General features: G+C 43.2%; 2 protein-coding genes across 5 annotated transcripts; one reads left to right on the forward strand and one right to left on the reverse strand.

Annotated features, from left to right (window-relative positions):
• Positions 1-1,760: 1,760 nt before the first annotated feature.
• Positions 1,761-16,320, reverse strand: KARS1 (lysyl-tRNA synthetase 1). Of its 4 annotated transcripts, XM_022583150.3 has the most exons (15): positions 16,194-16,315; positions 14,497-14,676; positions 12,438-12,597; positions 11,348-11,513; positions 8,792-8,885; positions 8,263-8,449; positions 7,814-7,939; positions 6,271-6,390; positions 5,071-5,233; positions 4,790-4,963; positions 4,548-4,633; positions 4,138-4,223; positions 3,396-3,522; positions 2,591-2,734; positions 1,761-2,048 (listed from the first exon to the last, which is right to left on the reverse strand). In XM_022583150.3, exons 2-15 carry the CDS (start codon positions 14,640-14,642, stop codon positions 1,950-1,952), a joined length of 1,878 nt encoding a protein of 625 aa, XP_022438858.1. In that variant the 5' UTR covers positions 14,643-14,676; positions 16,194-16,315; the 3' UTR covers positions 1,761-1,949. The 4 variants fall into 4 exon arrangements, with proteins under 4 accessions (XP_022438858.1, XP_022438859.1, XP_089759454.1 ...); XM_022583151.2 differs by lacking the exon at positions 14,497-14,676 and having other exon boundaries at positions 16,194-16,320; XM_089903328.1 differs by lacking the exons at positions 12,438-12,597; positions 14,497-14,676 and having other exon boundaries at positions 16,194-16,273.
• A 56-nt stretch (positions 16,321-16,376) lies between these two features.
• On the forward strand, positions 16,377-24,115 carry TERF2IP (TERF2 interacting protein). Its single transcript, XM_022583152.2, has 3 exons — positions 16,377-17,170; positions 21,462-21,586; positions 22,896-24,115. The coding sequence occupies exons 1-3, from the start codon at positions 16,495-16,497 to the stop codon at positions 23,289-23,291; spliced, it is 1,197 nt and encodes a 398-aa protein (XP_022438860.1). The 5' UTR covers positions 16,377-16,494; the 3' UTR covers positions 23,292-24,115.
• Positions 24,116-25,182: the final 1,067 nt, after the last annotated feature.

A 25,182-nucleotide genomic window follows, 5' to 3' on the forward strand; every position in this document is an offset into this window, starting at 1 on the left:
TTGCTGAAGGATATGCCATATGATGTTTCTTCTGAAATACCACCTGGTCATCTAACCAGCACTGCCAAGTGCTCCTGGAGCCTATGTTCAACACCAGCAAGGACTGAGGTTCTCAGCACTCCCTGTAGTTCCCAGTTAGGTAATTTCTGCGTGCTTAGATCGTTTTACCAACCGCAAAGTAAAAACCTGCTCTGTGAAAGTAGACTGGCAACTCCCAAGCCGAGACGCTTGCAGAGGTTTTGCTGAAGTGCAAAAGACAAGTCCTTTGTTGTCTCATTGGAGAAAAGTTTCCCCCAGCTGCCTCCCTGTGTCATGGGCTCTTTTTGAACAGCAGGTCCCCAGCCATACCCTTGTCACATTCTTAGCTCAATTGAACTGTGCTGAAAATGCGAATACACCAGACTCACTATTCAGCATCCTATTCACTCTGCCCACCCAACGTCTAACAAGCATGTTAAATTTAATTATGTCCAAAACCAAACACTCAACCTTCCTTCTCAAACCTGCACTTCCTCAAGTTCTTTCCATCTCAAGTCAATGACAACTCTACTTCCCAGTTGGTCAGGCCCCAAACCTTGAAATTATCATTGATTCCTCTTCTTATAACCCACATTGACAGCAGATTCTGTTGACCTCAGGAACACAGGCAAAGTCCAATGGCTCAACCATCTCCATCACTTTATACCACCCAAGGCTAAGCCATCATCTCTCCTCAGCCCACTGCTGCAGTGCAACTGTCTCCGTTTCACTCTTGCTTTCCACATGCTAACTAGAACAATCTTTTAAAAACACTGCTCAAAAAAAAAAATAAATAAAAATAAAAACACTGCTCAAGGGAACTTCCCTGGTGGTCCAGTGGCTAAGACTCCATGCTTCCAATGCAGAGGGCATGGGTTCGATCCCTGGTTGGGGAACTAAGATCCCACATGCCATACGTGGTGTGGCCAACAAACAAACAAACAAAACAACACTGCTCAAAACCCTCCAATGGCTTCACACCTCACTCATAATAAAATAAATACTCCTTTGCATGGCTTACAGATGCCTGCATGATCTGGGCCCTTACTGATCTTTACTTTCTCCTCTCTGGCCAAACCAGACCCCTTTGCTGTTCCTCAAAAATGCAGCCCTGTAGTCTGAATCACCCCTTTTCCACTCAGATCTCTGTTTGCAGATCTCTACTTAAATGTCACCTAGAAGAGGTCTTCCCTGACCACATATGCAACGTAGCACTGCCTCCATCACTTCTATCTAAAATAGCACCTCTGGGGACTTCCCTGGAGGTCCAGTGGTTAAGACTTCGCCTTCCAATGCAGGGGGTGGTTGGATCCCTGGTCGGGGAGCTAAGACTCCACATGCCTCGTGGCCAAAAAAACAAAACATAAAGCAGAAGCAATATTGTTAACAAATTCAATAAAGACTTTAAAATAAAATATAATAGCACCTCTGTCCCCCTTCCCTGCTTCAAGTTTCTTCTTAGCATGCATCACTATCACAAATATGGATTTACTTGTTTCTTATTTGTTTAGTTGCCCCCCAAACTCCTGCCCCTAAAGCAAGAGTATAAGTTCCACAAAAGCAGGAACTTGGCTTCTGTTCACTGGTGTGTCCCCAATCCCTTGGAACAATGGCTGGCACAGGGCAGACATTAATATAAATTTGTTGAATGAATAAAGTGGTATAATCCTAAACATTCATTATATCAGCTGTCTGAGAAATAAGATGACATTCCAAAAGTAAAAAGAGTGATGAGACAGGAGTAGAGACAAACGGTTTATTTGGTAACAAGGAGTAAAAAGGAATTCTTAATTCCTCTTCTCTCTTTTGATGGCTGACATGAAATGTGATAGTCAAACGGATAGCAACACACACAGGAATTCCCTCGCAGTCCTTGATCTTCTGCACAAACGCAAAGATGCCCAAGTCATACGACTTGCTGTTATTGTTTTCTAGACAGAAGTGCCGGCTGCTGTGCTTTCCAGTCCATCAGTGGTGGCTACATTCTCCTTCTTGTCTTCGGGTTTCATGGCAGGAAACAGAAGCACTTCCTACAGGAGAGAGAATGCATTCTGAAGCTAAGGCACACTTTTTCCTGGCTATCCACCTACTCCTTTCTCCCCTCATTACTGTTATCACCAAAACCCGGAGATCTGTGTTCTTTTATTTCAATTCAGTGCCTCTCAGTTACAGAGGATGGAAGAGAAGAAATGCGCAGCGCTGCCTAGGGTACAATGTCAAAAGAAGGAATAAACAGAGAGGTTCTCTTCAAATATGATTTCCTCAACTATAAACATGGGATAGCAACAGTTTCTACGCATCATAAGCTGACTTAAGTTAAATGAGGTAATGCATGTAGATGGCTTAGCAGGTTCCTTGGATCCTTAAGAAATGTGAACAATCAGTATTTCTTCTGCCTGAGGTTGAAACCCCCCCAAATTCTGTAAGGTCAGATGCTCTGCCCCTCCTCTTGTGAAGTCACCTGTAACTTCTCTGCCTGCCCCTCCTCCTAGCCCAAAGCCCTCTCTTTATGCTCCAGGCCCACCACACCCCGCTTCCAACACAGTGGTGCTCCTTCAGGGTCTCCTCGTACCTTGATGTTATTGGAGTCTGTGAGAAACATGGTGACGCGGTCGATGCCCATGCCCCAGCCACCTGTCGGGGGTAGCCCGTATTCCAGGGCAGTGCAGAAGGTTTCATCTATGAACATGGCCTCATCATCGCCAGCAGCTTTGGCCTGGAAGAGGAGAACCACACAGTGACGTCGTTCTAGGCTGTGCTCTCTCAGCATCTGAGTGAGCACGTGAAAAGGTCCAGAGGCGTTATCATTCCAGGGATGCTCTGGACACCCAGCACTTGCTGGGAATTGGTTTCCCAGTAACTCCAGGATGGAGTCATTTCTTTCAAAGACCTGGAGGTCAGGACTGATGAATTCTACCTCAGAACACATGCAAATTTCTCTGCGAAATGAAAATACTTCTACTGCCTGGGGCTCTTCGAGTCCAGTGAAATGCATTTTCTTTCAGAGACTCTGATGGTTCCCAACAGTCTTTCTCCCACTTCCTGAACCACCCATCAGTGGCAGTGCTAGTATAGGCAGCCTGTGGGTGCTGTGGCTTCTCATCCTCACGCCACCTCAATAAATGTACCATCTAAGAAAAATTATGTTCTTGTCAAGTGTCACACTCCTCAAACAGATATTCATGTCTAAGCTCCATTTATATATAAATTCTAGGGCCCAAACTAGTCAAGTTCTCCATCTTGAAATGTGACTTCCTCCAGTGAAGCCTGTGGCTTTCATCCTTCATTGTGCTGAAGTCACCAGGAGTTGCAGACAAGACACAGACCAGGGTTAAGGCTGATATCTTCTGGTGAGTGGGCACATATTCCTTCCTTACCTTGGCCTGTTCTTCAAAAAGCTGCCGCTGTCGCACAGGGTCATTCAGCTCAGTGTAGGCATTGCATATTTCCTTTTTCATGACAAATAGCTCAAAGCGTTCAGTCAGACCCTCTTTAGAGCGGTGCCTGGGGACAGGAGACCAAAGGGGAGGGTGAATACGCAGGTTCAGCAAGAACATCTGGTACAAACAAGGATTCCTGAAATCCAGTTGACTCCAAATTGTTACTGATTGTGACCCATAGCCTGCATGCATTCTTGGCACCAAATCATCTGGTACATTAGTGAGGAGGGTTAGAGACAAAGAAGCTTTAATTATCTTCACAACAGGCGTGTGTGATAGACTGATACACTGAACCATACCCCCTGTATTCATGCCCTTCTGTAGTCCCTGCCACACCGACTCTGGGCTGCCCATATGACTTGCTCTGGCCAATGGGACATCAGCAGAGGCTTGATATGTGTTTGCACATCAGGATTTATTCTTTTGGAATGCTTCCACTTGGAACCCTGGCTACGCTGTCAGAGAGGCCCCAGAGGATGAGATCCCATGTAGAGGAGATGCAAGGTGCCCTGGCAGAGTTCCCAGTTGAAAAAAGCCACTTGAGTTACCCTAGCCAACACCACGCAGAGCAGAAAGACTACCCAATGAACCCACAAACTCTTGAGAATAAACCGTTTTATGCCGCTAAGCTCTGAGGTTATGCAGCAACAGGTAACTGCAACACCGTGCTTTATCTTACCATTTGGCCAGAGGACTCATTATCTGCGGGTGATCACAGATGAACGTAGGATTGATGCACGTCACTTCCAGGAACTCCCCAACAAGCTTAAGGAGAAAGCAGAGTTAGAGAGCCCTTCTAAATGGCATTTTGATCGTCTCCGTCTTGGTGGTAGAGGCCTCGGACCCTAACCCTATACCTGATGCTATAGGGGTTTATCCTAAGCTTCTCAATGGTTAGTAATAAGGTAACGAACATTAACTATTTGGCACAGAGCTTAGTACAGCAGGAGTTCAAAACTTGTTCTCTCATTAGAGCTTTCCTCTGTGAAGCTGTAGAAGTTCATTCTCTACAGTGGAGTTCACCTTCATAGGGAGGGAGGGGCGTTACCACTGGATGAGGGCATGTACTAGAAGTGCACGGCCTTTCACCTTATCAAGGAGCCTGGCTGTCGTCCGAGGTGGAGGGCATTCAACAGCTTTTGCCACACAGATATCATCTAGAATTTTGCGAGTTTCTGTAATACAAACGTACAAGTTAGGACAGAAGACATCACACTACCCCATTAAGAGGTATATAAAGAGAATAACATGGGAGATTCTAGCCCTGACCTAATCTAATTCAGAGCTGAACAGGAAGAAGGGCCCTAGAGTGAAGGAGTGCATCACTTTACCTTCCGTCTCGAAGAGCTTAGTTTCTGGCAGCTTCATGCCCAGGGCTTTCTCCAGCTCTTCGACCATGCTGATTTTCCGGAAGGGTGGGGTGAAGTCAATCTCACAGGCTTGGCCCTCTGGGCCGTCTGGATGATAGGTGACCTTGTAACTGCCTGTAATGTGTTTCACCATCCCTGGGAAAGAAATGTGTCATTTAAAGAGGACCAACAGGAAGTCCAACTGAAAGTGGCACACCAGCCCTGCAGACACGTGTGAAAGACAAAGGGACAGGAGGGGTCACCTGAAATCATCTTCTCTGTGATTTCCATGAGATCACGATAGTCTGCATAGGCCATGTAGAATTCACAGGTGGTGAACTCAGGATTGTGAGTCAAATCAATTCCTTCATTCCGGAACTGGCGTCCGATTTCATAAATCCGGTCAATGCCACCAACCACCAGCATCTAATAACAACACACGGCTGTGGTCATGGCAGCTAATCTTGTTTTACTGGCTAGGGAAAGTGTGTGCCTACAAAAGCCGTAACTTGGATTTCACAGCTCAAGGCATGCTTTCAGGTCTCTAGCCAAATGCTGAGTGCCCTACTCTCTTTAGGCCTTCGTGGATAGTCATCATTCTGGCTGTCCAGGATCACTGAACTCTCGTCCTTTGTCTGGGGTGTCCCCCATCTTGTGAGTGTGAGCCTCCCCAAGAAAGAAGCCTCTTCTGGGATTAAGATGTAGGAATGTGACGTAAGTTGCCCAACCTGTGAGACTTCAACATGCAAAGGAGATGCAGGTGTTGCACAGAATCCCTTCTGGTGAAAGGGGCCAGAGATATCTGGCTTATAGAGGCAGTAACTGCAGAAGTCCCAATGGCAATGACCTGTGCCTAGTGCCAAGCTTATGAGTTGTGGTAACTGTCCCGACTGGAAGATACTGGGTTCTTCATGGGAACAGCCCAGTGATATGATGCAGAATCATTTCAGTTGTGTGGCCTCCAAGCCTGATTCTCTGATCTTCCTGGAAATTGTGAGCTTCCTTATATATTCAAATACATTTTTTTTTTTTTTTGCTTAAACACCATTAACAGGTTTTGTCATTTGCAAGTAAGAATCTTAAATGACACAGTCTTCGATATTTACTCTGGTGATTTGACGATATTGCCAACTTTCAGACAGAGATTCAACTCATTCTTCTACAAAAGACTAAAATCAAATTTAATCCAAGGATTATAAACTTAAAAGTATTATGAGATTATAGGAAACAAAGTATGTTAGGAGGATCGGTACACCTAGGAAAGATACCCCCTTTGCCCTATAATACTCGACTGATCCTATAGATAAATTCCAGAAATGTAACACTCAGAAGCCTGACAATTTAGAATACTCTCCTGGTTGTTCTACCCTCAATGTTCCTCTTATTTCTGACTGTACCTGTCTAGCCAATATTTTTCAGCCTTCTACTTCTCTAAGGACACAGGGCATCTTCTTATTGACTACCTTATGGTAGAGTTCTGGAGCAATCCTCATATATAAATTCATGTCCAGCTCGTTGTGGTAGGTGATAAAAGGCTTGGCCACAGCTCCCCCTGGGATGATGTTCATCATGGGAGTTTCAATCTAAAAGAGAGGAAAAACATTTAGTTCACGGACAGAGGTCCTCAAACTAGAGTTCTTGGGAATGGATCAGGCTTTGAATGTGATAGGCTAAGCCTACTATATCCCAAGTAAAAGTTAAGTTCAATAATAATGCGTAGGTGCTTGACAAAAAAAGTAGAGATAGCTTGATTTTCTAGAATAGAGTCTCTATTAATACCAAACACCATTAACACAGTACCATAAACTTTCACAAGCTGTTAGTGGGACTCTAAATGGGTACAGCCTTTCTTGAGTTCAGTTTGCAGTATTTATTAAAAATTGTAACTGCTTATACCCTTTGACTTATTCTACTTCTAGAAATCCATCCTACAGAAACACATGTCCATGTGTACAAAGATGTTCACTAAAACATTACTGAAGAAAATCAGAAACTTAAACTATCAATAGGGGAAATAATTATAAAGCATCAAAAAGGAATACACATACACATATATATGGACATGCAAAGGGCCCCAGAATATATTGTGTGTGTGTGTGAGAGGTCCATTATAATACATACGATGTGACTTCGTTTATGTTTAAAGCAAAAAATAAAACCCTTCTAAAACACTTACACATGTACCCCACCTGCAACATGCACAGGAGTGGAGGTATTATAAATATGCAGAGTAAATGACGAGGAAGGATACATATTCAAGTTGTTTTTTAAAAATTTTATTTATTTATTTATCTATCTGGTTGTGCTGGGTCTTAGTTGCAGCATGCAGGCTCCTTAGTTGAGGCTCAAGAGTTCCTTAGTTGTGGCATGCAAACTCTTAGTTGCGGCACGCATGTGGGACCTAGTTCCCTGACCAGGGATTGAACCTTGGCCCCCTGCATCGGGAGTGCAGTCTTAACCACTGTGCCACCTCAAATTCAAGTTTGGAGAGGGACATTAGCTGGGAAAAAATGAAAGGGGACCTTCAGTTTTGTTTCTATTTATTTCTTTATTGTTTGAATTTGTTTTTTTTTTTTTTTTTGAATTTTTTTGAATTTGTTTTATGGTAATAGGTACTCACCTTTCTCATAAAATTAGAAAATAAAAAAAAAATTTTTTTTTGCTCTACAAATTTTCCTAAACAACTTTTAGTTTAAATAAGTTAAATAAAGAAAAATATTTTTTAATGCTACAAAAAAGCAAAATGAGTTGATAACACATTGAACATGGCATTGTTAGCATGTGGATGGCCCTCTACTTTGTCCATTATCTTAGAAGTCCTGTCCTACCTTCCTAATCAGGGCACTAAATAAACAAGGTGGAACAAAGACACTGGCAAGAAAGGGGACTTTTCACTGAGCATGAAGGATACTGACACAGGATGTGCCTGTGGAGAAGGGAAGGGAAGAAGAGTAAGAGGCAAGCACAGAATGCAGCTCATCATGTCAGGTAAGAACTTTCCATCACCTCTAGGAATCCCAACTCATCCAAGAAATGCCTTATGTATGTGATGATCTTAGAGCGGATGATAAACTTCTGCCTCACAAAGTCATTCAGGATCAAGTCCAAGTATCTCTGACGAAACCGTGTTTCCTAAATGAAAAGTAACAGATACAAATCACTGATGTGTTTGATTCAATGGTATGATAAACCAGAGCCAGGGGGCCACGAGAAATTACCTTGTCTTTTTTTTTTTTTTTTTTTTTTTTTTTTTTTTTTTGCGGTACGCGGGCCTCTCACTGCTGTGGCCTCTCCCGTTGCAGAGCACAGGCTCCGGAAGCGCAGGCTCAGCGGCCATGGCTCACGGGCCCATCCGCTTCGCGGCATGTGGGATCCTCCCGGACCAGGGCACGAACCCGTGTCCCCTGCATCGGCAGGCGGACTCTCAACCACTGTGCCACCAGGGAAGCCCCTACCTTGTCTTTGAGGCCAAAGTGAAGATGAGGTAACATATGCAAGCAAGGAGACAGCAGTGTGACTTCATAGGGAATGATGCTCAGCTCGCCCTTCTTGGTTTTCCCAGGATTGCCCTGAACTCCAATTATGTCTCCCCGGCGCAGTTTGTTGTTAATACGAATAAATTCTTCTTCAGATTTATAATTCCTGAATAAATGGAAAACATAATTCAGTATACAATATCCCAAATTAAAACTGACCACTGGTTTTACTGTAGAACCCTCACTAAAGTGTTAATGTGTACCCAAGAAGAATCTCAGATTCAAGGTCAACTGTTAAAAAGTATTATCTTTTATTTTTAATTGCTCCACAACCCAAGATCAGTCTTTATTCTTTAGGTGACCAGATGGCCCTTTTGTTTTCCCAACCATATACCACTCCCTTTAACTTTAATTTTCTATGGGAAAAGAAGACTATATGGGCCTTTGTCCCCAGTCATGTTGCTCTGGGCCAAACTAGAAAGGCCTGTAACTGGATATTTCTATATACCTGGAATTGGCCATGACTTGCAACTTGACCCCCTCTCCTCGAAGGTCATAGAAGATGAGCTTTCCCCCAGAAGCTCTTTTGGCATGGATCCTACCTAGAAAACAGCAAAAATAATGACAGAAGCAGAAGCTATTTCATGATATCAGTGCCAAAAAAGCTCCCTCTGCAGTTTTTACATCCAGGCAGAATATAAACTAGAACAATTTGATTTAGCCTGAGGCCTAAGCCCTGCCATTTTCTTCATGACAAAGTTGGCTCCCCATTTAAACCAGTTAAAAGATGTGCAGGAAGATCTGGTTTTTAAAGGTGTTCAATGGATTCCTGGAATGTTGGTGGCAGCATAGTTGTGGGATCTTCCTAAATCTTCACATAAAAATAGAAAGCACAAGGACTTCCCTGGTGGTCCAGTGGTTAAGACTCTGTGCTCCCAATGCAGGGGGCCTGGGTTTGATCCCTGGTCAGGGAACTAGATCCCTCATGCCACAACTAAGACCTGGTGCAACCAAATGAATAAATAGTAAAAAAAAAAAAAAAAAAAAAAAAAAAGCACAACTAGACAGGCAAGGCCAAAAAGCCATGGACAAAATTTACAACGAAATTATGTGGGAAGATATTCCCAAGAATCCCCAAATACAAGCACTGGGGAAAACCACTAAGGGCCCCAAGACCTCTATATGGGAAAAAGCTATGGGAAGCAATGGAGTCTCTGGCAGGTCTGAGAACTGGAAGTCTCCCAAAAAGCCATACGTATTCACTGGAAAATGTGGCAGGGCTAAGTGGAGGATAGCAGCTTACTGCCATACAAGTCAATATAGTTGGCTGCAGTAAGAAGGTCTAGGGGATGAAGCCCTTTAGTGTAGCCCCCAAGAACTCTCTAAATTTAACAGCAAGGGATCTCTCCGAGGACAAGGCCCCACAAAATTGAACAAGACCAAGAAAACAGAGACAAAGGGAAGAGAAGGTCCAACAAAAGCGAGAAAGGAGAAGAGCCTGAAAATCCCAGAAAGCAAGCTGCTGTATTTCTGAATGCTCCACAAAAACAACAGAAGAGGGAGCTCAGTGAAGGTGGAAAAGCTATCTGAACCAAGCTTCCTTTTAACATTGAAGAAAATTAATCTCACATGAAAATAAACAACATAAAAGTAGTGACGTCAAATACCAAAGTTATTAAATTAAAAAAAAGAGAATAAGGAGAATAACATCATCACAGGCAACAAAAGCACTAGAAAGACATGCTCAGGAAAAAGCAAAAAATTCTATTTCATGAGCTGAAAGACATTAAGAATATGACACAAAATGTGAAAGAACACAAATTAGAATTAGAAGAAACTAAGAAATGAGACGACACGTTGAAAAAATTAGAAATAAAGGAAAAAATCATCTCAGAAAGGAAGCCTAAATTAGAAGGAAATAAGAGTGAATAAATACAACAAATAATGCCTTAAGAGAATTACACTGGAAAGGAGGATACAATTTAAAAATCAAAGTACAAAAAAAGAGATAGAAAGGAGCCCCAGGGGCTTCCCTGGTGGCGCAGTGGTTGAGAGTACGCCTGCCGATGCAGGGGACACTGGTTCGTGCCCTGGTCCCGGAAGATCCCACATGCCACGGAGCAACTAAGCCTGTGCGCCACAACTACTGAGCCTGTGCTCTAGAGCCTGCAAGCCACGACTACTGAGTCCTTGTGCCACAATTACTGAAGCTCATGCGCCTAGAGCCTGTGCTGTGCAACAGGAGAAGCCACCGCAATGAGAAGACGGCGCACCGCAATGAAGAGTAGCCCCCGCTCGCTGCAACTAGAGAAAGCCCGTGTGCAGCAACGAAGACCCCACAGATAAATAAATAAAATGAATAAATTTATTTAAAAAAAAAATAAAGGGCACACTGTGTACCTGAGAATACTGACCCAGAATAACTAACATCAAGACATATTTTAGTGAAAACACTGGACTTTAAAGAAAAAGAAATTTGGGGGGCATTTAAGTATTGGCAGGGGTTCTCTCTGGGTGGTGGGATTATGGGTAATCAAACTTTTCCTTCTTTGCCTTTCTGAATGTTTCAACATTCTAAATTTTCTACAACAAATAGTTTTATATATTTTTGGGGGGGAAGGTATAAACAAAAGACAGGATTTAATTATCTTTTAAATTAAGGAGAAGATCCCACACAAGACAGTAAACTCCGAAATAACAGTGCTCTAGAAAAACAGCCTAGTGTAAAGTAGTCTAGGAACACAGATTGCAGTTTTTAGGAGCTCAGGGCCATGGCTCCCACTGATGAAGGGAAGTCCTCATAAAGGACTGTGAATGAGTAGCAGTATCAGGCCAGGAGTCCCCCACAAAGAATGCCCCTTCCTCTGTAGCATCACCACTGGAATGTGACCTCATGCCTCAGGGCTGCTCTACCTTCTGTGAATAGACATACTGGTGCCATCTCTAGTAATGTAGCCTCAGACTTAAGCTTTTTGAGAGCAAGACCACCCCAGACCTTCCTTTGTGCAACTGGAGAGGCCTGCCTGCTGTGGGAGCTCAGCAAACTGCCAGGGAATCTTCCTACCTGCCACCTTTAAGGTGATGTCAGTCAGGTGCTCCCCAGGCTGCAGGTGACTGTATTCTTGGATAAAGTGAGTGAGCGAGATGTCGACGTGGAACTTGTGTGGGTATGGGTCTTCCCCATTGACCTTCAGCTGGTGGACTGCTTGGCTGCGGATTTTGAAGTATTGCTGTTAAAAAACAACAAAAGCGCTTTTGAGAAGTTGAACATGGTCAATCCAGAGGCTTGTCTAACGGAGTTCTGTATTCTGCCTCAGAGGGGCCCCAATACAGTGAGGTTTCTTTAACCAACCCCCCTGAATCCTTGAAATCATAGGCTTGGAATATGGAGTGAGATTTGCACTTAAATATGCAGGGTGGCCAGATCCACAGCTGGGAATAAAGGCCAGAATTCCAAAATACAAGATTCAACAAAAAGAAAAATCAAATCTCTGCCTAAAATAATGTTTAATTGGTACAGATGGCCCTGGTTACCACTTTTGTAGACACACCTGCATGGTGAGTCACTTATCTTCCTACTTTCCTACCCCTGGCCACACACCAGACTTTTTCCCCAAGGCAGGCCCATGGGCCTGGAGGATGTGTAAAAGGAATATTCTATATCAGGGGTCAGCAAACTTATTCTGATGTAACTACTCAACTCTACTGCAGTGTGAAAGCAGTCTTAGACATATATAAACAAATGGGCATGGCTGTGTTTCGACACAATTTTATTTATAAGACTAGGGAGGAGGGATTGGGGTAGTGGTGGCTTTGGCCTGTGGGCCATAGTTTGCCAATCTCTGGACTAAAGTAAACCCCAGCCCACCTTTAGGGAGACATTTTCTCTGGGGCTGCTATAAGGCCCAGCGAGCTCCAAGGAAGATCGGTCACTTGGAAGTACTGGATTCTCCAAAATATCTGTAAGTAGTCCACAAGAAGAATGCGCAGGGCCTGTGCCTTTAACCAGATGGAGTGGTGGGCCCACCCTCATCCATCCCTGTGCCTGTTTCAGTTCCTATTTATCTCCTTAATCACTGGTCCCAAGGAATTTGCCATAATCCGCATTAGAAGCTTCCCTATGCCCAGCCAGGGCAGTGGTCCCGAGGACTCACGTTTGGGTCCAAGCTCTCCTCCTCCGCACCCACACCATTATCAGCAGTGTGGCTGGTGGTAGCAGCAGCGGCCTGGCTTAGTTGTTTCTCACTGAGCTCCTTCTGCTTGGCCTCCTTCTCTGCTATTTTCTTCTCAGCTTTCAGGCGTCTCTTTAGCTCACTGTCAGGAAGATGAAAATGTTCAACGTGACAGGTGCCTGAAGAGTCCTCTATGTTCTGCCCCATAGCTACTTATCAAAAATATGAATAACCTGGGGAAACACTCATGCCCAGTTCTACATGCCCACTGTTAGTCTCTCAGTCACTGAACTCTATATGTGAAACAGACAAGGGAAAAAAATAAACTTAGAATAAAGATGTGAAAGATCTTTCTCAGTCTCTTTTTTCCAGTCTGAGGTCCTTGGCATTAGATCCCAACTAAAATCAAGATAGACAAGGACAAAGAAAACCCTACATATTAATTTATATTTAGAATAGGAAAAAAGGTTTTCCAGAAAATCAGCAAGGTAGGCTTTTCTCAAGCTAATTAGGCTTGGGAGCTCTTTGAGGCCAGGGACTGAATCTTAGTTGTTTGGATTCCTCTGCAGAATAGAGCATCAGATCTGATGTGTGATAACGTGACATCTCTAGCTTTGTCTGTCATCTCTCTCCCCTCCCGAAAGGAGTGGGTTAGTCTGGGGTGGGGTGAGGAAGAGGGGGCTCTTCAGAGTTCAGGGAGACACTCCACTGACAATCTCTCCCCCAGCATTGATCAATGCATTGACAATGGCCCTCAGCATTGGCCTCACTCTCCACAATGGAGCCTGACTTTGACAACAAATTGGGTAGAATAGTGTACAAAGCAGCATAGCACAGGGGATAATATACCATCTTTGGAGCCAGACTGCCTGGGGCTAAATCCTGACACGCCTACCTACCAATTATGTGACTTTGGGCAAGTAACTTAATTTCTTCTGTAAAATAATAATAAACACCCTCCTCCCCAGATGTTGTGAGGATTGAGATAATATACATAAAGAGATGACCCCACCCCTAGCATTTTAGTAACCATGCAAATGTGAACCATTCTAGGTATCCCTATCTTAACCCTTCACACTCTGCCTCAAGGACAGAAATTTTACAGATGTGGATAAATTTCTTGTCAAATCTCTCACTATTCAAACTCTTCATACTTGTCACCTGAGACTCAAAAACTAAAGCGATTGGTACAACTTGGTTTAAATAACTTGAAAACTTGCTATCTGAACCCAGAAACCAAACAGATTTGGGTAGAGAGGGATACCCTCATTATTCAAATAGACTTGATCATTCCTTTAAACCACCAATGTTAACTGAATATCCTGTCATGACGAACCATGGCAAATGATCCTTAGTCAGGCTTGCATACTGTTTGGCTTCAGGGTCCATTTTAAATTATCTATGAGTTTAGAATAACTCAATGAAAAAAACTTAATTGGAGATTTGAAATGATTATCTTTTAAGTAAGAAAACTGACTCTGAGGGCCTCAAATTAAGTGTCTCTGGATAAAATCTGTTTTGTAGCAGTTGTGAAGCCACCTTTCTAGAACAGGGTGCTAGACCTATTGTGCTGTCATTCAGTCAGTGGGCATCAAAGCCTCTCTGGTTCTTCCTGGCATTAACATAATGAACTCGTTTTCCATTCAACTGGCTGTTGCTCTTTAAGTCAAATCAATAATAAAGATAATCCAAAAAGGTCCTAGGAGTAAGAACTAAGACTAGAAACCAAGCTAATCTCAGGAGCAAAGAAATTCCAGAAAGACAGGGAAGGGAAAATAACCTGCATTAGAAATCCTTTATTCATAAAGGGTTTTGTTCTCAGCACTGTTCTAGAATAAGGCCTAAAAGTCATCTCAAGAATCTATGGAGTGAGAATTTGAATTTATTAAAGAGAAACTGAGAAAGGACTATTGGTTTTGGTAGGTAGCAGGGTTGTTTCATTAGCAAGTCCAAAGACTTAGCCAGAGGCTTAACAGATAAGAAACCAAGTAAGGGAAGGATTTTTGCTCCCAGAGCAATAAAGAAGGTAATGGGCACCAACCTTCTTTTATCAAAAAGTGGCTTGTCCTTGTGAATCGTTGTGAAACGAGCAAGTTGACACAGGCGCAGCTCCCTCTGCCCCCACTGTGCCCAGGACGTTTGGCGCAGGGACCCCCTAACAAGCCTTACAGCAGCTTGCGTCAACATGGCAGATTACCCTGGAACTAATGATTACCACCACCTAACAGGAAACACAGAGATGTGGTGTCAGATGGGACAGACAGTACACATACTCCCAGCCAGCACTCCTACTCTTATGGGTTGGGTGCGGGGAGAAGGCGAGGTTATGAAACCTTTTAGTGTCCCATTTTACATAAGACCCTCTCAACTGACATCAACCCTGTAACACTCACTGTGCTGCAAATTAACTGACAATGTTCTCAGTCCTGGCTATGGTAAGATGGTGCTTATTTGGGGTCAACAGCAAGTCAGTCAATGGTTTATGGGTAGAAATGCTCACAACAGTCTAGAAAATGGGAGTGATTCTGAAGCCCCTGACATGTAGTTTCTCTCTTGGTGATGAAATACCTGTCCACAAAGATGGCAATGGGAAGCATACAAAACATCACCATCAACTGCAAACTCTAGAGGAAGCTAAAAACAAGCCACACAAAAGCACCTGAATCAAAGACAAGCCTTGTTTGGAGCTCCAGGAACAAGGAGGAAAGAAGAAATTCAGAAAGAGTCTTAGACTACATTAAGTTTATACATTAACACTGGAAGGCAACAGAACGACAGAGATCATGTTCTTTATTGCCTTAAAATAAATGTGGCCTTGAATGAATCACCTGGCAGGGAGCCTATCTGTTTTTAAACTTGGAGAAAATAACTGGCATACAATGGTGCTCACTAAAGATTTACACCAAGGAAGTTCCAATAACAATTAAGAAACAGAACTAAAAAAATGCACTAAAGCAGGCATTATATGCAATAAACTAACTTCTCTCCGATGCCTCTGGAACGGTACTATATTTATGTACTATCCTTAGGAGTACTGAGGAGCTAGTCACTCAGGTCATTACCTATGTTCTATGAAGAACTCCGGTTGAGAAGGAGTGTAGTATTAAGACAATACAAGACACAGTCAGTGAAAGGGCGGCTAATCTTAACTTATTTATATTCACCTTCATACTCCAAGGATTTGGGGTGATTAACAAAGATACAGCCAGCAGTGCTAAGTGCAGTTTGGTGTACCCGGCTAAATAAGACAGTCCCTACTGCCAGACATACTCACAATGCTCTAACCCATATGGAGAGGTGTACGACACAGTTTTAGAACTGATCCCTTTAATACAAAGGGTTCAGAATGGCCTTTGATACATAAAGTTCCAACGTTGAAGGTGCTTCTGAAAAGCTAGGGTATTTAACATTTCCCCAACTTCTTTACCGGGGTGTGGCACAGTAACGCATTTCTCGGAGAAAAGGGAAGGAGTAAATTTCGCTTTTCTCTGTCCCCGCCCAGTTCTCCGCATTCTTACTCCAAGAGTACGAGAAGGAGGAAGGATCCAACCAGCGGGGGGCCCCCGGGCATCCTGGGGGATGTAGTTTCGGGGCGCAGCGACTACGTCCCAGCATGTTCATACCCACGAGAACCAGCAGGAAGGCCCCAGGCACAGCCGCCTCGGCCGGAGCCTCAAGGCGCCTCCTAGTTCAGACTCTCCGACAGCAAAGGTTTTAATGACCTGCTGCGACACTTACTTTTTGCTCAGTTTCGGCTCGCAGTCGTCCACTTTAACTTCAGGTCCCTGCACCTCTGCCATCTTCCCAGAGGGCCGGACCTAAAGAGGACGAGGGTCGCACGGCAATTTCCAGGTCACGCTCAGAAGCCCCGCCTCTTCCGGGGAAAGGGGGCGGGCACTGCTCTGTGCAACTGCAGCGCAGGCGTAGTACGGGGTTGTGGGGCGGCGGCAGCAGCGTCTGGAGCGTTACCTCAGGCACTGGGGCTCTGTACGCCGCGCGCTGGCAAGACGGCACCTTCTTCTGGTGCTCGGCGTGAGCTATGGCTGAGGCGATGGATTTGGGCAAAGACCCCAATGGGCCAACCCATTCCTCGACTCTGTTCGTGAGGGAGGATGGCAGCTCCATGTCCTTCTACGTGCGTCCCAGCCCGGCGAAGCGCCGGCTCTCGACGCTCATCCTGCACGGCGGCGGCACCTTGTGTCGCATGCAGGAGCCCGGGGCCGTGCTGCTGGCTCAGCCAGGGGAGGCGGCGGCCGAGGCCTCGGGCGACTTCATTTCCACGCAGTACATCCTGGACTGCGTGGAGCGCAACGAGAGGCTCGAGCTGGAGGCCTACCGGTTGGGCCCGGCTCTAGGGGCCGACCAGGCCCCAGAGACGAAGCCCGGGGCTCAGGCTGGGGGCGCCGCCGTCACGGAGCCCGAGCTGCAGCCGCACGCGGGGCGGATCGTCTTCACGGACGCGGACGACGTGGCCATCTTGACGTACGTGAAGGAACATGCCCGCTCGCCCAGCTCCGTTACCGGCAACGCCTTGTGGAAAGCGATGGAGAAGAGCTCGCTCACCCAGCACTCGTGGCAGTCCATGAAGGACCGCTACCTTAAGCGCCTGCGGGGCCAGGAGCATAAGTACCTGTTGGGGGAGGCCCCAGTGAGCCCCTCCTCCCAGAAACTCAAGCGGAAAACTGAGCAAGACCCCGAGGATGCTGATAGCGGGGGTGAGGCTTGCTGCGAACGCGCGAGCCCTCTGCTGTCCCCTGTGTGAGGCGGGGGCGTCGGCCTCTTTCCTCTTCTGTTGGGCGTCCATGTTGGCGTCTTGGGGAGCATCGTCCAGCCCCCTCCTCACCCCCCCTTTGACATCCGGGTAATATTGCGCCGTTTTCTAAGGTCTCTCTTAATTCACTTTTCCAATAACTGGGGTATTGGCATGGTCCGATATTCAAAAGGTGCAGAAAGAGTATGTGGAAAATTCTCCCCCCTTTCCTTTCCCACCAGCTACCTAGTTTTTTCCCCCCAGAGACAACGGGGAACCAGCTTCTTGGGTAGCTTTTAAGAGATTTCCCAGACTCGTTTTAAAAAATAGTTCTTCTGTATTCAGGTACATTCAGTATAAGACGTTTTAAAGCCATGCCTGCCAGACCAGCTTATTTTAATTTCTTGGCTTAAATGACTGCATATTCACATAAGAAGGTTCTCAGTGGGAAGTCGCTTCCACGTTTCGCTCGGGTGAAGTGTATTTCTAACGCAGTTGAACAGAATATTGGGATTCAGGGCCGGTTAGGACACAGTGCATAGCTGTTGAGATCCTTCACTTCTGATAAAACGGGTATTGACAGCGTAAACTGACAGACCCTTTTGTTTAAAGAGTCATGCTGCTTCCTCAGCTTCTCTTTCCTTATGTGGCTATTCTGCATAACAGTTGAAATCTGGGAAGGCAAATCTGTTAATCCTATTCAATATGCTTAGTAGGAATTTTGTTTTTGGTAAAAGTGACATTTGAGATTCATTCATTCAACAGATGTTTGAGTGCCAGACATTTATCCTGCTGGGATATAACAGTAAATAAAACCCCCTTCAGTCATGGAGTTTAAAATGCTAGCTGGGCAGCGGGACGTGCTACAGAAAAAAATAAATCAGGGTAAGGGCCGGAGAGGAGGAGGTTTTCTACAGGATGAGAAGGGAAGGTAACTATTGTAAGCTGATGCTTGAGCAGAGACCAGAGGAAATGAAAGAACTCAGCAGTTGGTTATCTGAGAGTGTTTCAGGCTTAGGGAGTATTAAGTACAAAGGCCCTGAGGTGGAGTATAGCTGGTGTGTTTTTGGAGCAACAGAGACCTGTGTGGCTGGGATGGAGGAAGCAAGAGGGAGAATTCTTGGAGAGACTGGGCTGTGTGTATGGGTGAAGGAGATCATGTAGGGCCCTGATTTTAAATCAGTGGTGTGGAGATGGCTGGTAGACCAATTGGAACTTGGGAAAAAATTAAGCTGGATTCACCCAACTCAGTGTTTTGATATTCGGGCATTTGAATGTAAAAATTAAAATCATAAAATGACCAGGAGAAAATGTGGATGAGTATCCTTTTTTGTTTTTTGTGGGTTTTTTTTTTTGGCCGCAGCTTGCAGGGTTCCCCAACCAGGCGTCAAACCCAGGCCCATGGCAGTGAAAGCACAGAGTCTTAACCACTGGACTGCCAGGGAATTCCCGAGTATCCTTTTTATTTTAAAATTTTATTTATTTATTTATTTTGAATTATTTTATTTTATTTTATTATTTATTTTTGGCTGCGTTGGGTCTTTGTTGCTGCACGTGGGCTTTCTCTAGTTTCAGAGGGCGGGGGCTACTCTTCATTGCCGTGCGCAGGCTTCTCATTGCTGCGGCATGTGGGATGTTCCCCGACCAGGGCTTGAACCCGTGTCCGCTCATTGGCAGGCGGATTCTTAACCACTGCGCCAGTAGGGAAGTCCCCGAGTATCCCTTTTAATAGTTACATGTTGATAGTTCTGAAACCAGGAAGACTAAGAAAAAACTTTATATATTTGATTACTTAAAATTTAAAGCTTCTCATGATAAATAAAGTCAGAGGGCAAACTGGAAAAATATTTCCAATACGTTGCAACAGAGTGAGTTTCCTTAATGTCCAAAGAGCTTGTAGAAGTTAGTAAAAGAAAAACTAGTAGAAAAATGAGCAAAGGAAATGGAACAGGAAGTTTCCAGACAAGGAAATAGATAAATGGCAGATAAACAAATGCAGAAATATTGTTACTGAATAAAAATAAATTAGACCCTGAGGGGACTTCCTTGGCTGTCCAGTGGTTAAGACTCCGTGCTTCCACTGCAGGGGGCATGGTTGGATTCCTGGTCAGGGAACTAAGATCCGCCCCCCCTCCCCCCCACCCCATGCCATAAGGCGCAGCCCCACAAACAAAAAATTACACCCTGAGCAGAGGACCAGTACAAGCCATGCCTGGACTTCTGCCCATGGAAACTGAAATAAATGTGTCTGGTGTGTTTTTTAGAAAAGTAGATCAGAGCAAGGCAATGTCATATTTTATCAGTTAGATTGGCAATAACTAACAAAATGGGTAATACCCAGAGTTAACGAGGTATATGAAAACAAGTACACTCCTACATTATTAATAGAAGGAAATTGGTACAATTTCTTTGGAAGGAATTTTGACACCATCTGACAACATTTAAAATACATGTTCCCTTAAACATGGTAATTATTGCCTCTAGGAATTTATCCTCAGATATACTCCAAGTGTAAAAGAGTACATAGTGAAAAGTGAGTCTCACTGCTCCATACCCCTTCCCCCGCTTCCTCTCCCAGAGGCAACCACTGTTGTTGTCCCTTGTTTGTGTCCTTTTTGCTCATAGTAACACTAGCACACTAGACAGAAGTTTGTTCTGCAGTTTGCTTTCTTTTTTTAACTTAATAGATCTTGAAGCTTTTGTGTGTCTGCTCATTGTTTGTTTCATTCCTTTCTTGTTCATTGCATTGTGTTTCATTATGTGAGCCATAATTTGTTCACACTTTTTATTATGGAAAATTTTGAACATTTACAGAAGTAGAAAAAATAGTATAATGCACGTACCCATCACCCAACTTCACCTGATTATAGTTTGTGGCCAGGTTTTTCATCTACACCTTTTATCCTGACTTCTGGGATTATTTTGAAGCCAGTGCCGGGCATTATCCCATTTTTTTATCTGTTTCAGCAAGTATCTCTAAAATATAAGGCTTCTTTTTAAAATTTTATGTAAAATAAAATTGACTTATTTTGGTGTGCAGTTATGTATTTAAATTTTTTTATTGTGGTAGAATATACATTAGATAAAATTTACCATTTTAGCTGTTTTTAAGTGTTCAGTAGCACTAAGTATGTTCACATTGTGATGCAGTCATCGCCACGATCCATCTCTAGAACATTTTCGTCTTCCAGAACTGAAATTTGTACCCATTAAACACCAACCCATGTTGCAACATGTGTGAGAATTTTGTTCCTAGTGTTTCCACATCTTGGATATTGTGAATAATGCTGCTGTGGTATGGGTTACTAATACCTGTTTGAGACCCTGCTTTTTTTTTTTTTTTGGGTGTATTCTCAGAAGTGGAATTGCTGGATCATATGGTAATTATATGTTTAATATTTTAAGAAACTGCCATACAGTTTTCCAGTTAGGTGTTTTAACACATATACAGATGGTGATGTAACCACGAAAATCAGGATACAGAACAATTCCATCACAAAAAATCTCTCTCGTGTTGCCCCTTAGTAGTCAGTCTTTGTTAAATGGAAAATAGCAGAGTTAAGTCCTCAGAACAAAGAGTAAAAGGGAAATAGGAGGATATTTAGCTTTAGGAGGCTCTCCTTTCTGTAGATGGTATGTTGTGGATTGTGGCAGACCCCCCCCAGATCTATCTTCCCCTGGGAGAACTGCCTTACCCAAGGTTCTGTCATTCTAGGCTAGCATCCAATGACTAATCTATGCGGGGTTAAAATAACATCTTGGCTCCCTTGCCCCAACTTGGTCAACTCTGTAGGGCCTTCCTAGCTCCAGACTTCTACATGGTTTCAGTTGTGGCCTTGTTGGAACTCTCACAGCTCTCAGCTTCTTTCTGCCCAGTGAACACTCCTTAATCAACACCTTACCTGTTAATCTCTATCTCAGAACCTACTTCCCAGAGAACCCAATTTATGGCACAGTTTTGTTAATTTGCAAGATCTATAAATACAAAGCGAAAAATGAATTAAGCTTGAAGAGTATTTTTACTTTACGTATCAGAACCTAGGAAAATTATCACCATTTTTATTGTACAACTTTTCAGAAGCAAGAGTAGAAATTATTGAACATGCATGTCATGTTTTTCTTACCCTTCAAAAACATATTTTCTAATAGGAAAAAAGTTCAGGCTCACTTCTGGCCCAGAGCTCACAGAGCATTTACTATATTTTTGGTTTCTGTAAAAAAGGCTAATTCTAATCTGGTGCTGTTCTGTTTAATAGAACCACAGAATAAGAGAACTCCAGACTTGCCTGAAGAAGAATTTGAAAAGGAAGAGATCAAGGAGAATGAAGAAGCAGTCAAAAAGATGCTTGTAGAAGCCACCCGGGAGTTTGAGGAGATTGTGGTATGTTAACTAGATTTAACTCATGTTTTTTTCCTACGTCCATTCTCCTCCTTTGAAATTGGTCTTCCCATCTGTTCTTTTTATACACCTGAGGCCCAGAAAGGTAAGAGAGAAGTTCAAGATGGAGGAGGAAAATGGAAGGTGAGACTGATCAAGGTTCTGGGCATGTACTTTTAGTTTTTGGTAGGATGATTTAAGGAGGAGGGTAGGGAGAAAGATGGGGGAGAATTATTTTTAGGCAGTATAAAGCATCTTACTTTGAGTACTTTCATCTGTAAGTTTTTCTAAGTTAAGTTTGCGATTTATCTTTTTAAAATGTTTTTATTCTCAGGTAAAAGTAATTTTTTAAAGAGGTTAATTTTTTATCAAGCAATTTTAGCTCTTTGTATACTTAGAGCTTTTTTAGAATTTTTTAGCTCTTCCATATTCAGTTAAGTTCTAAAACTTTGTTGGAATCCCATATTTAATCATAGAGAAAGGCAACCATAAAATAATGAGTAATAAAAAAATCCAAATTACATGTGCATATCTTCTCTAAGAAAAAGGATCTTGTTAATTAACTTTTCTTACTAACACTAAGAAAAATGGTTATGCGTCAGTCTAAAACAGGAAAATAATTTGAAGTTCATTTAATTTAAAGTTGGTTCATTTTCTGTAAACTTTCAAATACTCTCAACAACTCTCAAACATGGCCTACATAGGTCTCCTCTCACATAACACGCTTTGTAACGTGCCTAAATATAGTGTAGTGTGGAGACCCTAACGTATTCATACAGCAATGTTTTTTGAGTACTTACCATGTGAAGGCATTGGTAGGCACTGGGCATGTAGTGATGAACAAAACATAACATTTCCTGCCCTATGGAGCTTACAATCTGAGAGTGAAGTCAAATTTTTAACAAATAATCTAGTGCATACATGTGTATACATATATGTGTATGCACATAACATTTATTTTTCACATTCAGTGTAGCTTCTAATGTTCTGTTGGAATACCATATACATACACGTACGTACATATGTACACATGCATACATACACACACACACACACACACACCCCATCCACACTCACACTTCTCCTTACCCTATCATATACATACATATATATACACATACACACACATATGCACACATCCAACATGAGTAAATGTAAGAAGGAACATAGCACATAAGAGGAACTGAAGGAAGTCCAGTGTGATTGGGGTGAAAAGGGCAAGGAAGTGGTAGCTGGGAGAGACCAGATATTTTAAGAGTAAGTATTCATGACTTGGTAATTAGGAACTGGTCATATTCATCACTTTCTCTAGGTGGATGAGAGCCCTGATTTTGAAATACATATAACAATGTGTGATGATGATCCACCCACACCTGAGGAAGACTCAGAAACACAGCCTGATGAGGAAGAAGAAGAAGAAAAAGTTTCCGCACCAGAGGTGGGAGCTGCCATTAAGATCATCCGGCAGTTAATGGAAAAGTTTAACTTGGATCTGTCAACAGTTACACAGGCCTTCCTAAAAAATAGTGGTGAGCTGGAGGCTACTTCCTCCTTTTTAGAGTCTGGTCAGAGGGCTGATGGGTATCCCATTTGGTCCCGACAGGATGACTTAGATTTGCAAAAAGATGATGAGGGTACCCGAGATGCACTGGTCAAAAAATTTGGTGCTCAGAATGTAGCTCGGAGGATTGAATTCCGAAAGAAATAATTGGCAAGATAATGAAAAAAAAAGGTTTGGCAGATAAGGCATTAAAAATTTTTTTTGTGACTATTGAACTTCAGAGATTTTTACATTGGAACTGACACTCATCTTTTGACCAATGCTATTGTTGCTCTGTGAGTCCTAGATTTTGTAGCCAAGCAAAGTTGGAGGATGAAAATAAAAGAAATTGGATATATTTAGAGCTGTTCCTGGCAGTATCAATGTGTTTGTAAAAGGAAAATCAAAAACAGAGAGGTTGGTTTACATAGTAATAACCGCTTTCTGGAATGGAATCCCTGCTGTATTGGTGAGAGGAGCTAGTGACAAAGTCAAAGGCGGAAAATTAGATGGGTCGTTTCAGAAAGCATAAATAAAGAGCCTCCTATCCTTTGGCAGAAGCTTCTCTAGATTATGATAGATTCCAAATCAAGAATCTAGGAATGTGGAAAGATTTAATTACAAGGCCTTTGAACATGGACCGTCCCAAACCCTTGCATCCCCCAGTGAACTCTGATTTCTGGGCTGCTTTGAAAACCCCATATTCCTTTTGCCAACTTATATTTGGGGAGCCTGTTCGTTGGCTGTTCTTTTCTTCAAGTCTGTGTCAGTTAAGTCTCTAGCATGTGTTTCTTTATCTACCATCCAGTTTTGTTTAAAACACAAAAATTTAGAGAGTCTTGGGAAAAGTCTTACTTGGTTACTAGTAATGTGTTTTTATTTATTGAGGATAGTTTTGTGCTAAGAATAGTGTTAGATTTAAAAATTAGAGGATTAATTCCTCTTTGTTGTGTTGATTTCATTATTGAAAATAAATAGAACTTTGTATTTGAGTCTCCACAAAGTGTTTTCTTTGATTGTGTTCACAAAACCTTTTAGGTATAAAAACCATAAAGGAACTAACATTTTTGGCTCTTAGTAATTAGAACCAATAAAGAGTTCCATTTAAGACTAATGGGTTATTAGACAGAAACTTTCTTCTGGGTGGAGCAAAGAGAAGATCTGTGTCAGGGAATGTGAAAGATGGCATAACAAGGTGAACTGCTGAGAGTCAAAAGGGAAGAGAAGCCAATAAGGAACCATCCGGTGTGTAATAGAAGGTGTCAGTGCCTGTCCCAAATGCCTGAGCACTCACCATTCCAGCACTTGCCACCATCAGGAGTCCTACTGCAAGCACCTTCCCAAGACTCCCTCTCTGCTTGAAGTGCTGTGGAGTTAATGCCCCTGAGAGCAGCTTTCAGCTAATGGTGAATAGGAATCAGAGGATGCATCCCAGCTTCCTTGCTCACCAGAGAAATGACAGCTGAATATTTGAGTTACCCCTCGAGTGGAGTTACCCCATACCATCCGAGGCCGCCAGTAGAAGAAAGCATAGTTGCCCACAGTGGTATGAATGCACCTGCATAGACCTCCTCTTATTTTACATACCCACTTCCCTACTAGTGCATCCTGGAATCATCAGTTAAATTCACATTTTTGCCTTAGAGTCTGCTTCTGGGAGAAGAACCCAGCCTAAAGCAAAGCATTTAACCTTTTACTCCTCCTTAGAATGTTGAAAGGATACAACACACACCCAGTAGTAAACGTAGCTCACTACAGTAGTGTTTCTTTTTTTTTGGCTGTGGTGCACGGCATGTGGGATCTTAGTTCCTTGACCAGGGATTGAACCCACGCCCCCTGCAGTGGAAGCATGGAGTCTTAACCTCTGGACCACCAGGGAAGTCCCCACAGTACTGATTCTTAAATGGGGATTGGGAGGGGTTGGGTGGTGGATATTTGTTTAAAATGTGTTCTCCTCCATTGTGATGTGACCCTAGAGTGGTTGAAAATCATTGCTTTAGATATGAAATGGAAATGTCATCTAGTATGTCTGTATCTCAATAAAGTTACCACAGCCTAT

This window comes from Delphinapterus leucas, chromosome 20 (genome assembly GCF_059928025.1).
Source record: "Delphinapterus leucas isolate spDelLeu-1000000601 "Yukka" chromosome 20, BTC_Dleu_Yukka2, whole genome shotgun sequence".
NCBI classification, from domain to species: domain Eukaryota; kingdom Metazoa; phylum Chordata; class Mammalia; order Artiodactyla; family Monodontidae; genus Delphinapterus; species Delphinapterus leucas.

Excerpts from the sequence above, each read along its gene's own strand:
- KARS1 (XM_022583150.3), bottom strand. The coding sequence starts at position 14,642 with ATGTTGACGCAAGCTGCTGTAAGGCTTGTTAGGGGGTCCCTGCGCCAA. Across the intron at positions 11,514-12,437 it reads AGGAGAGCTTGGACCCAAAC|CAATACTTCAAAATCCGCAG; the intron begins GTGAGTCCTCGG and ends GTTTTTTAACAG. Across the intron at positions 3,523-4,137 it reads ATGAGTCCTCTGGCCAAATG|GCACCGCTCTAAAGAGGGTC; the intron begins GTAAGATAAAGC and ends TCCTGTCCCCAG.
- TERF2IP (XM_022583152.2), top strand. The coding sequence starts at position 16,495 with ATGGCTGAGGCGATGGATTTGGGCAAAGACCCCAATGGGCCAACCCAT. Across the intron at positions 17,171-21,461 it reads CGAGGATGCTGATAGCGGGG|AACCACAGAATAAGAGAACT; the intron begins GTGAGGCTTGCT and ends TCTGTTTAATAG. Across the intron at positions 21,587-22,895 it reads GGGAGTTTGAGGAGATTGTG|GTGGATGAGAGCCCTGATTT; the intron begins GTATGTTAACTA and ends CACTTTCTCTAG.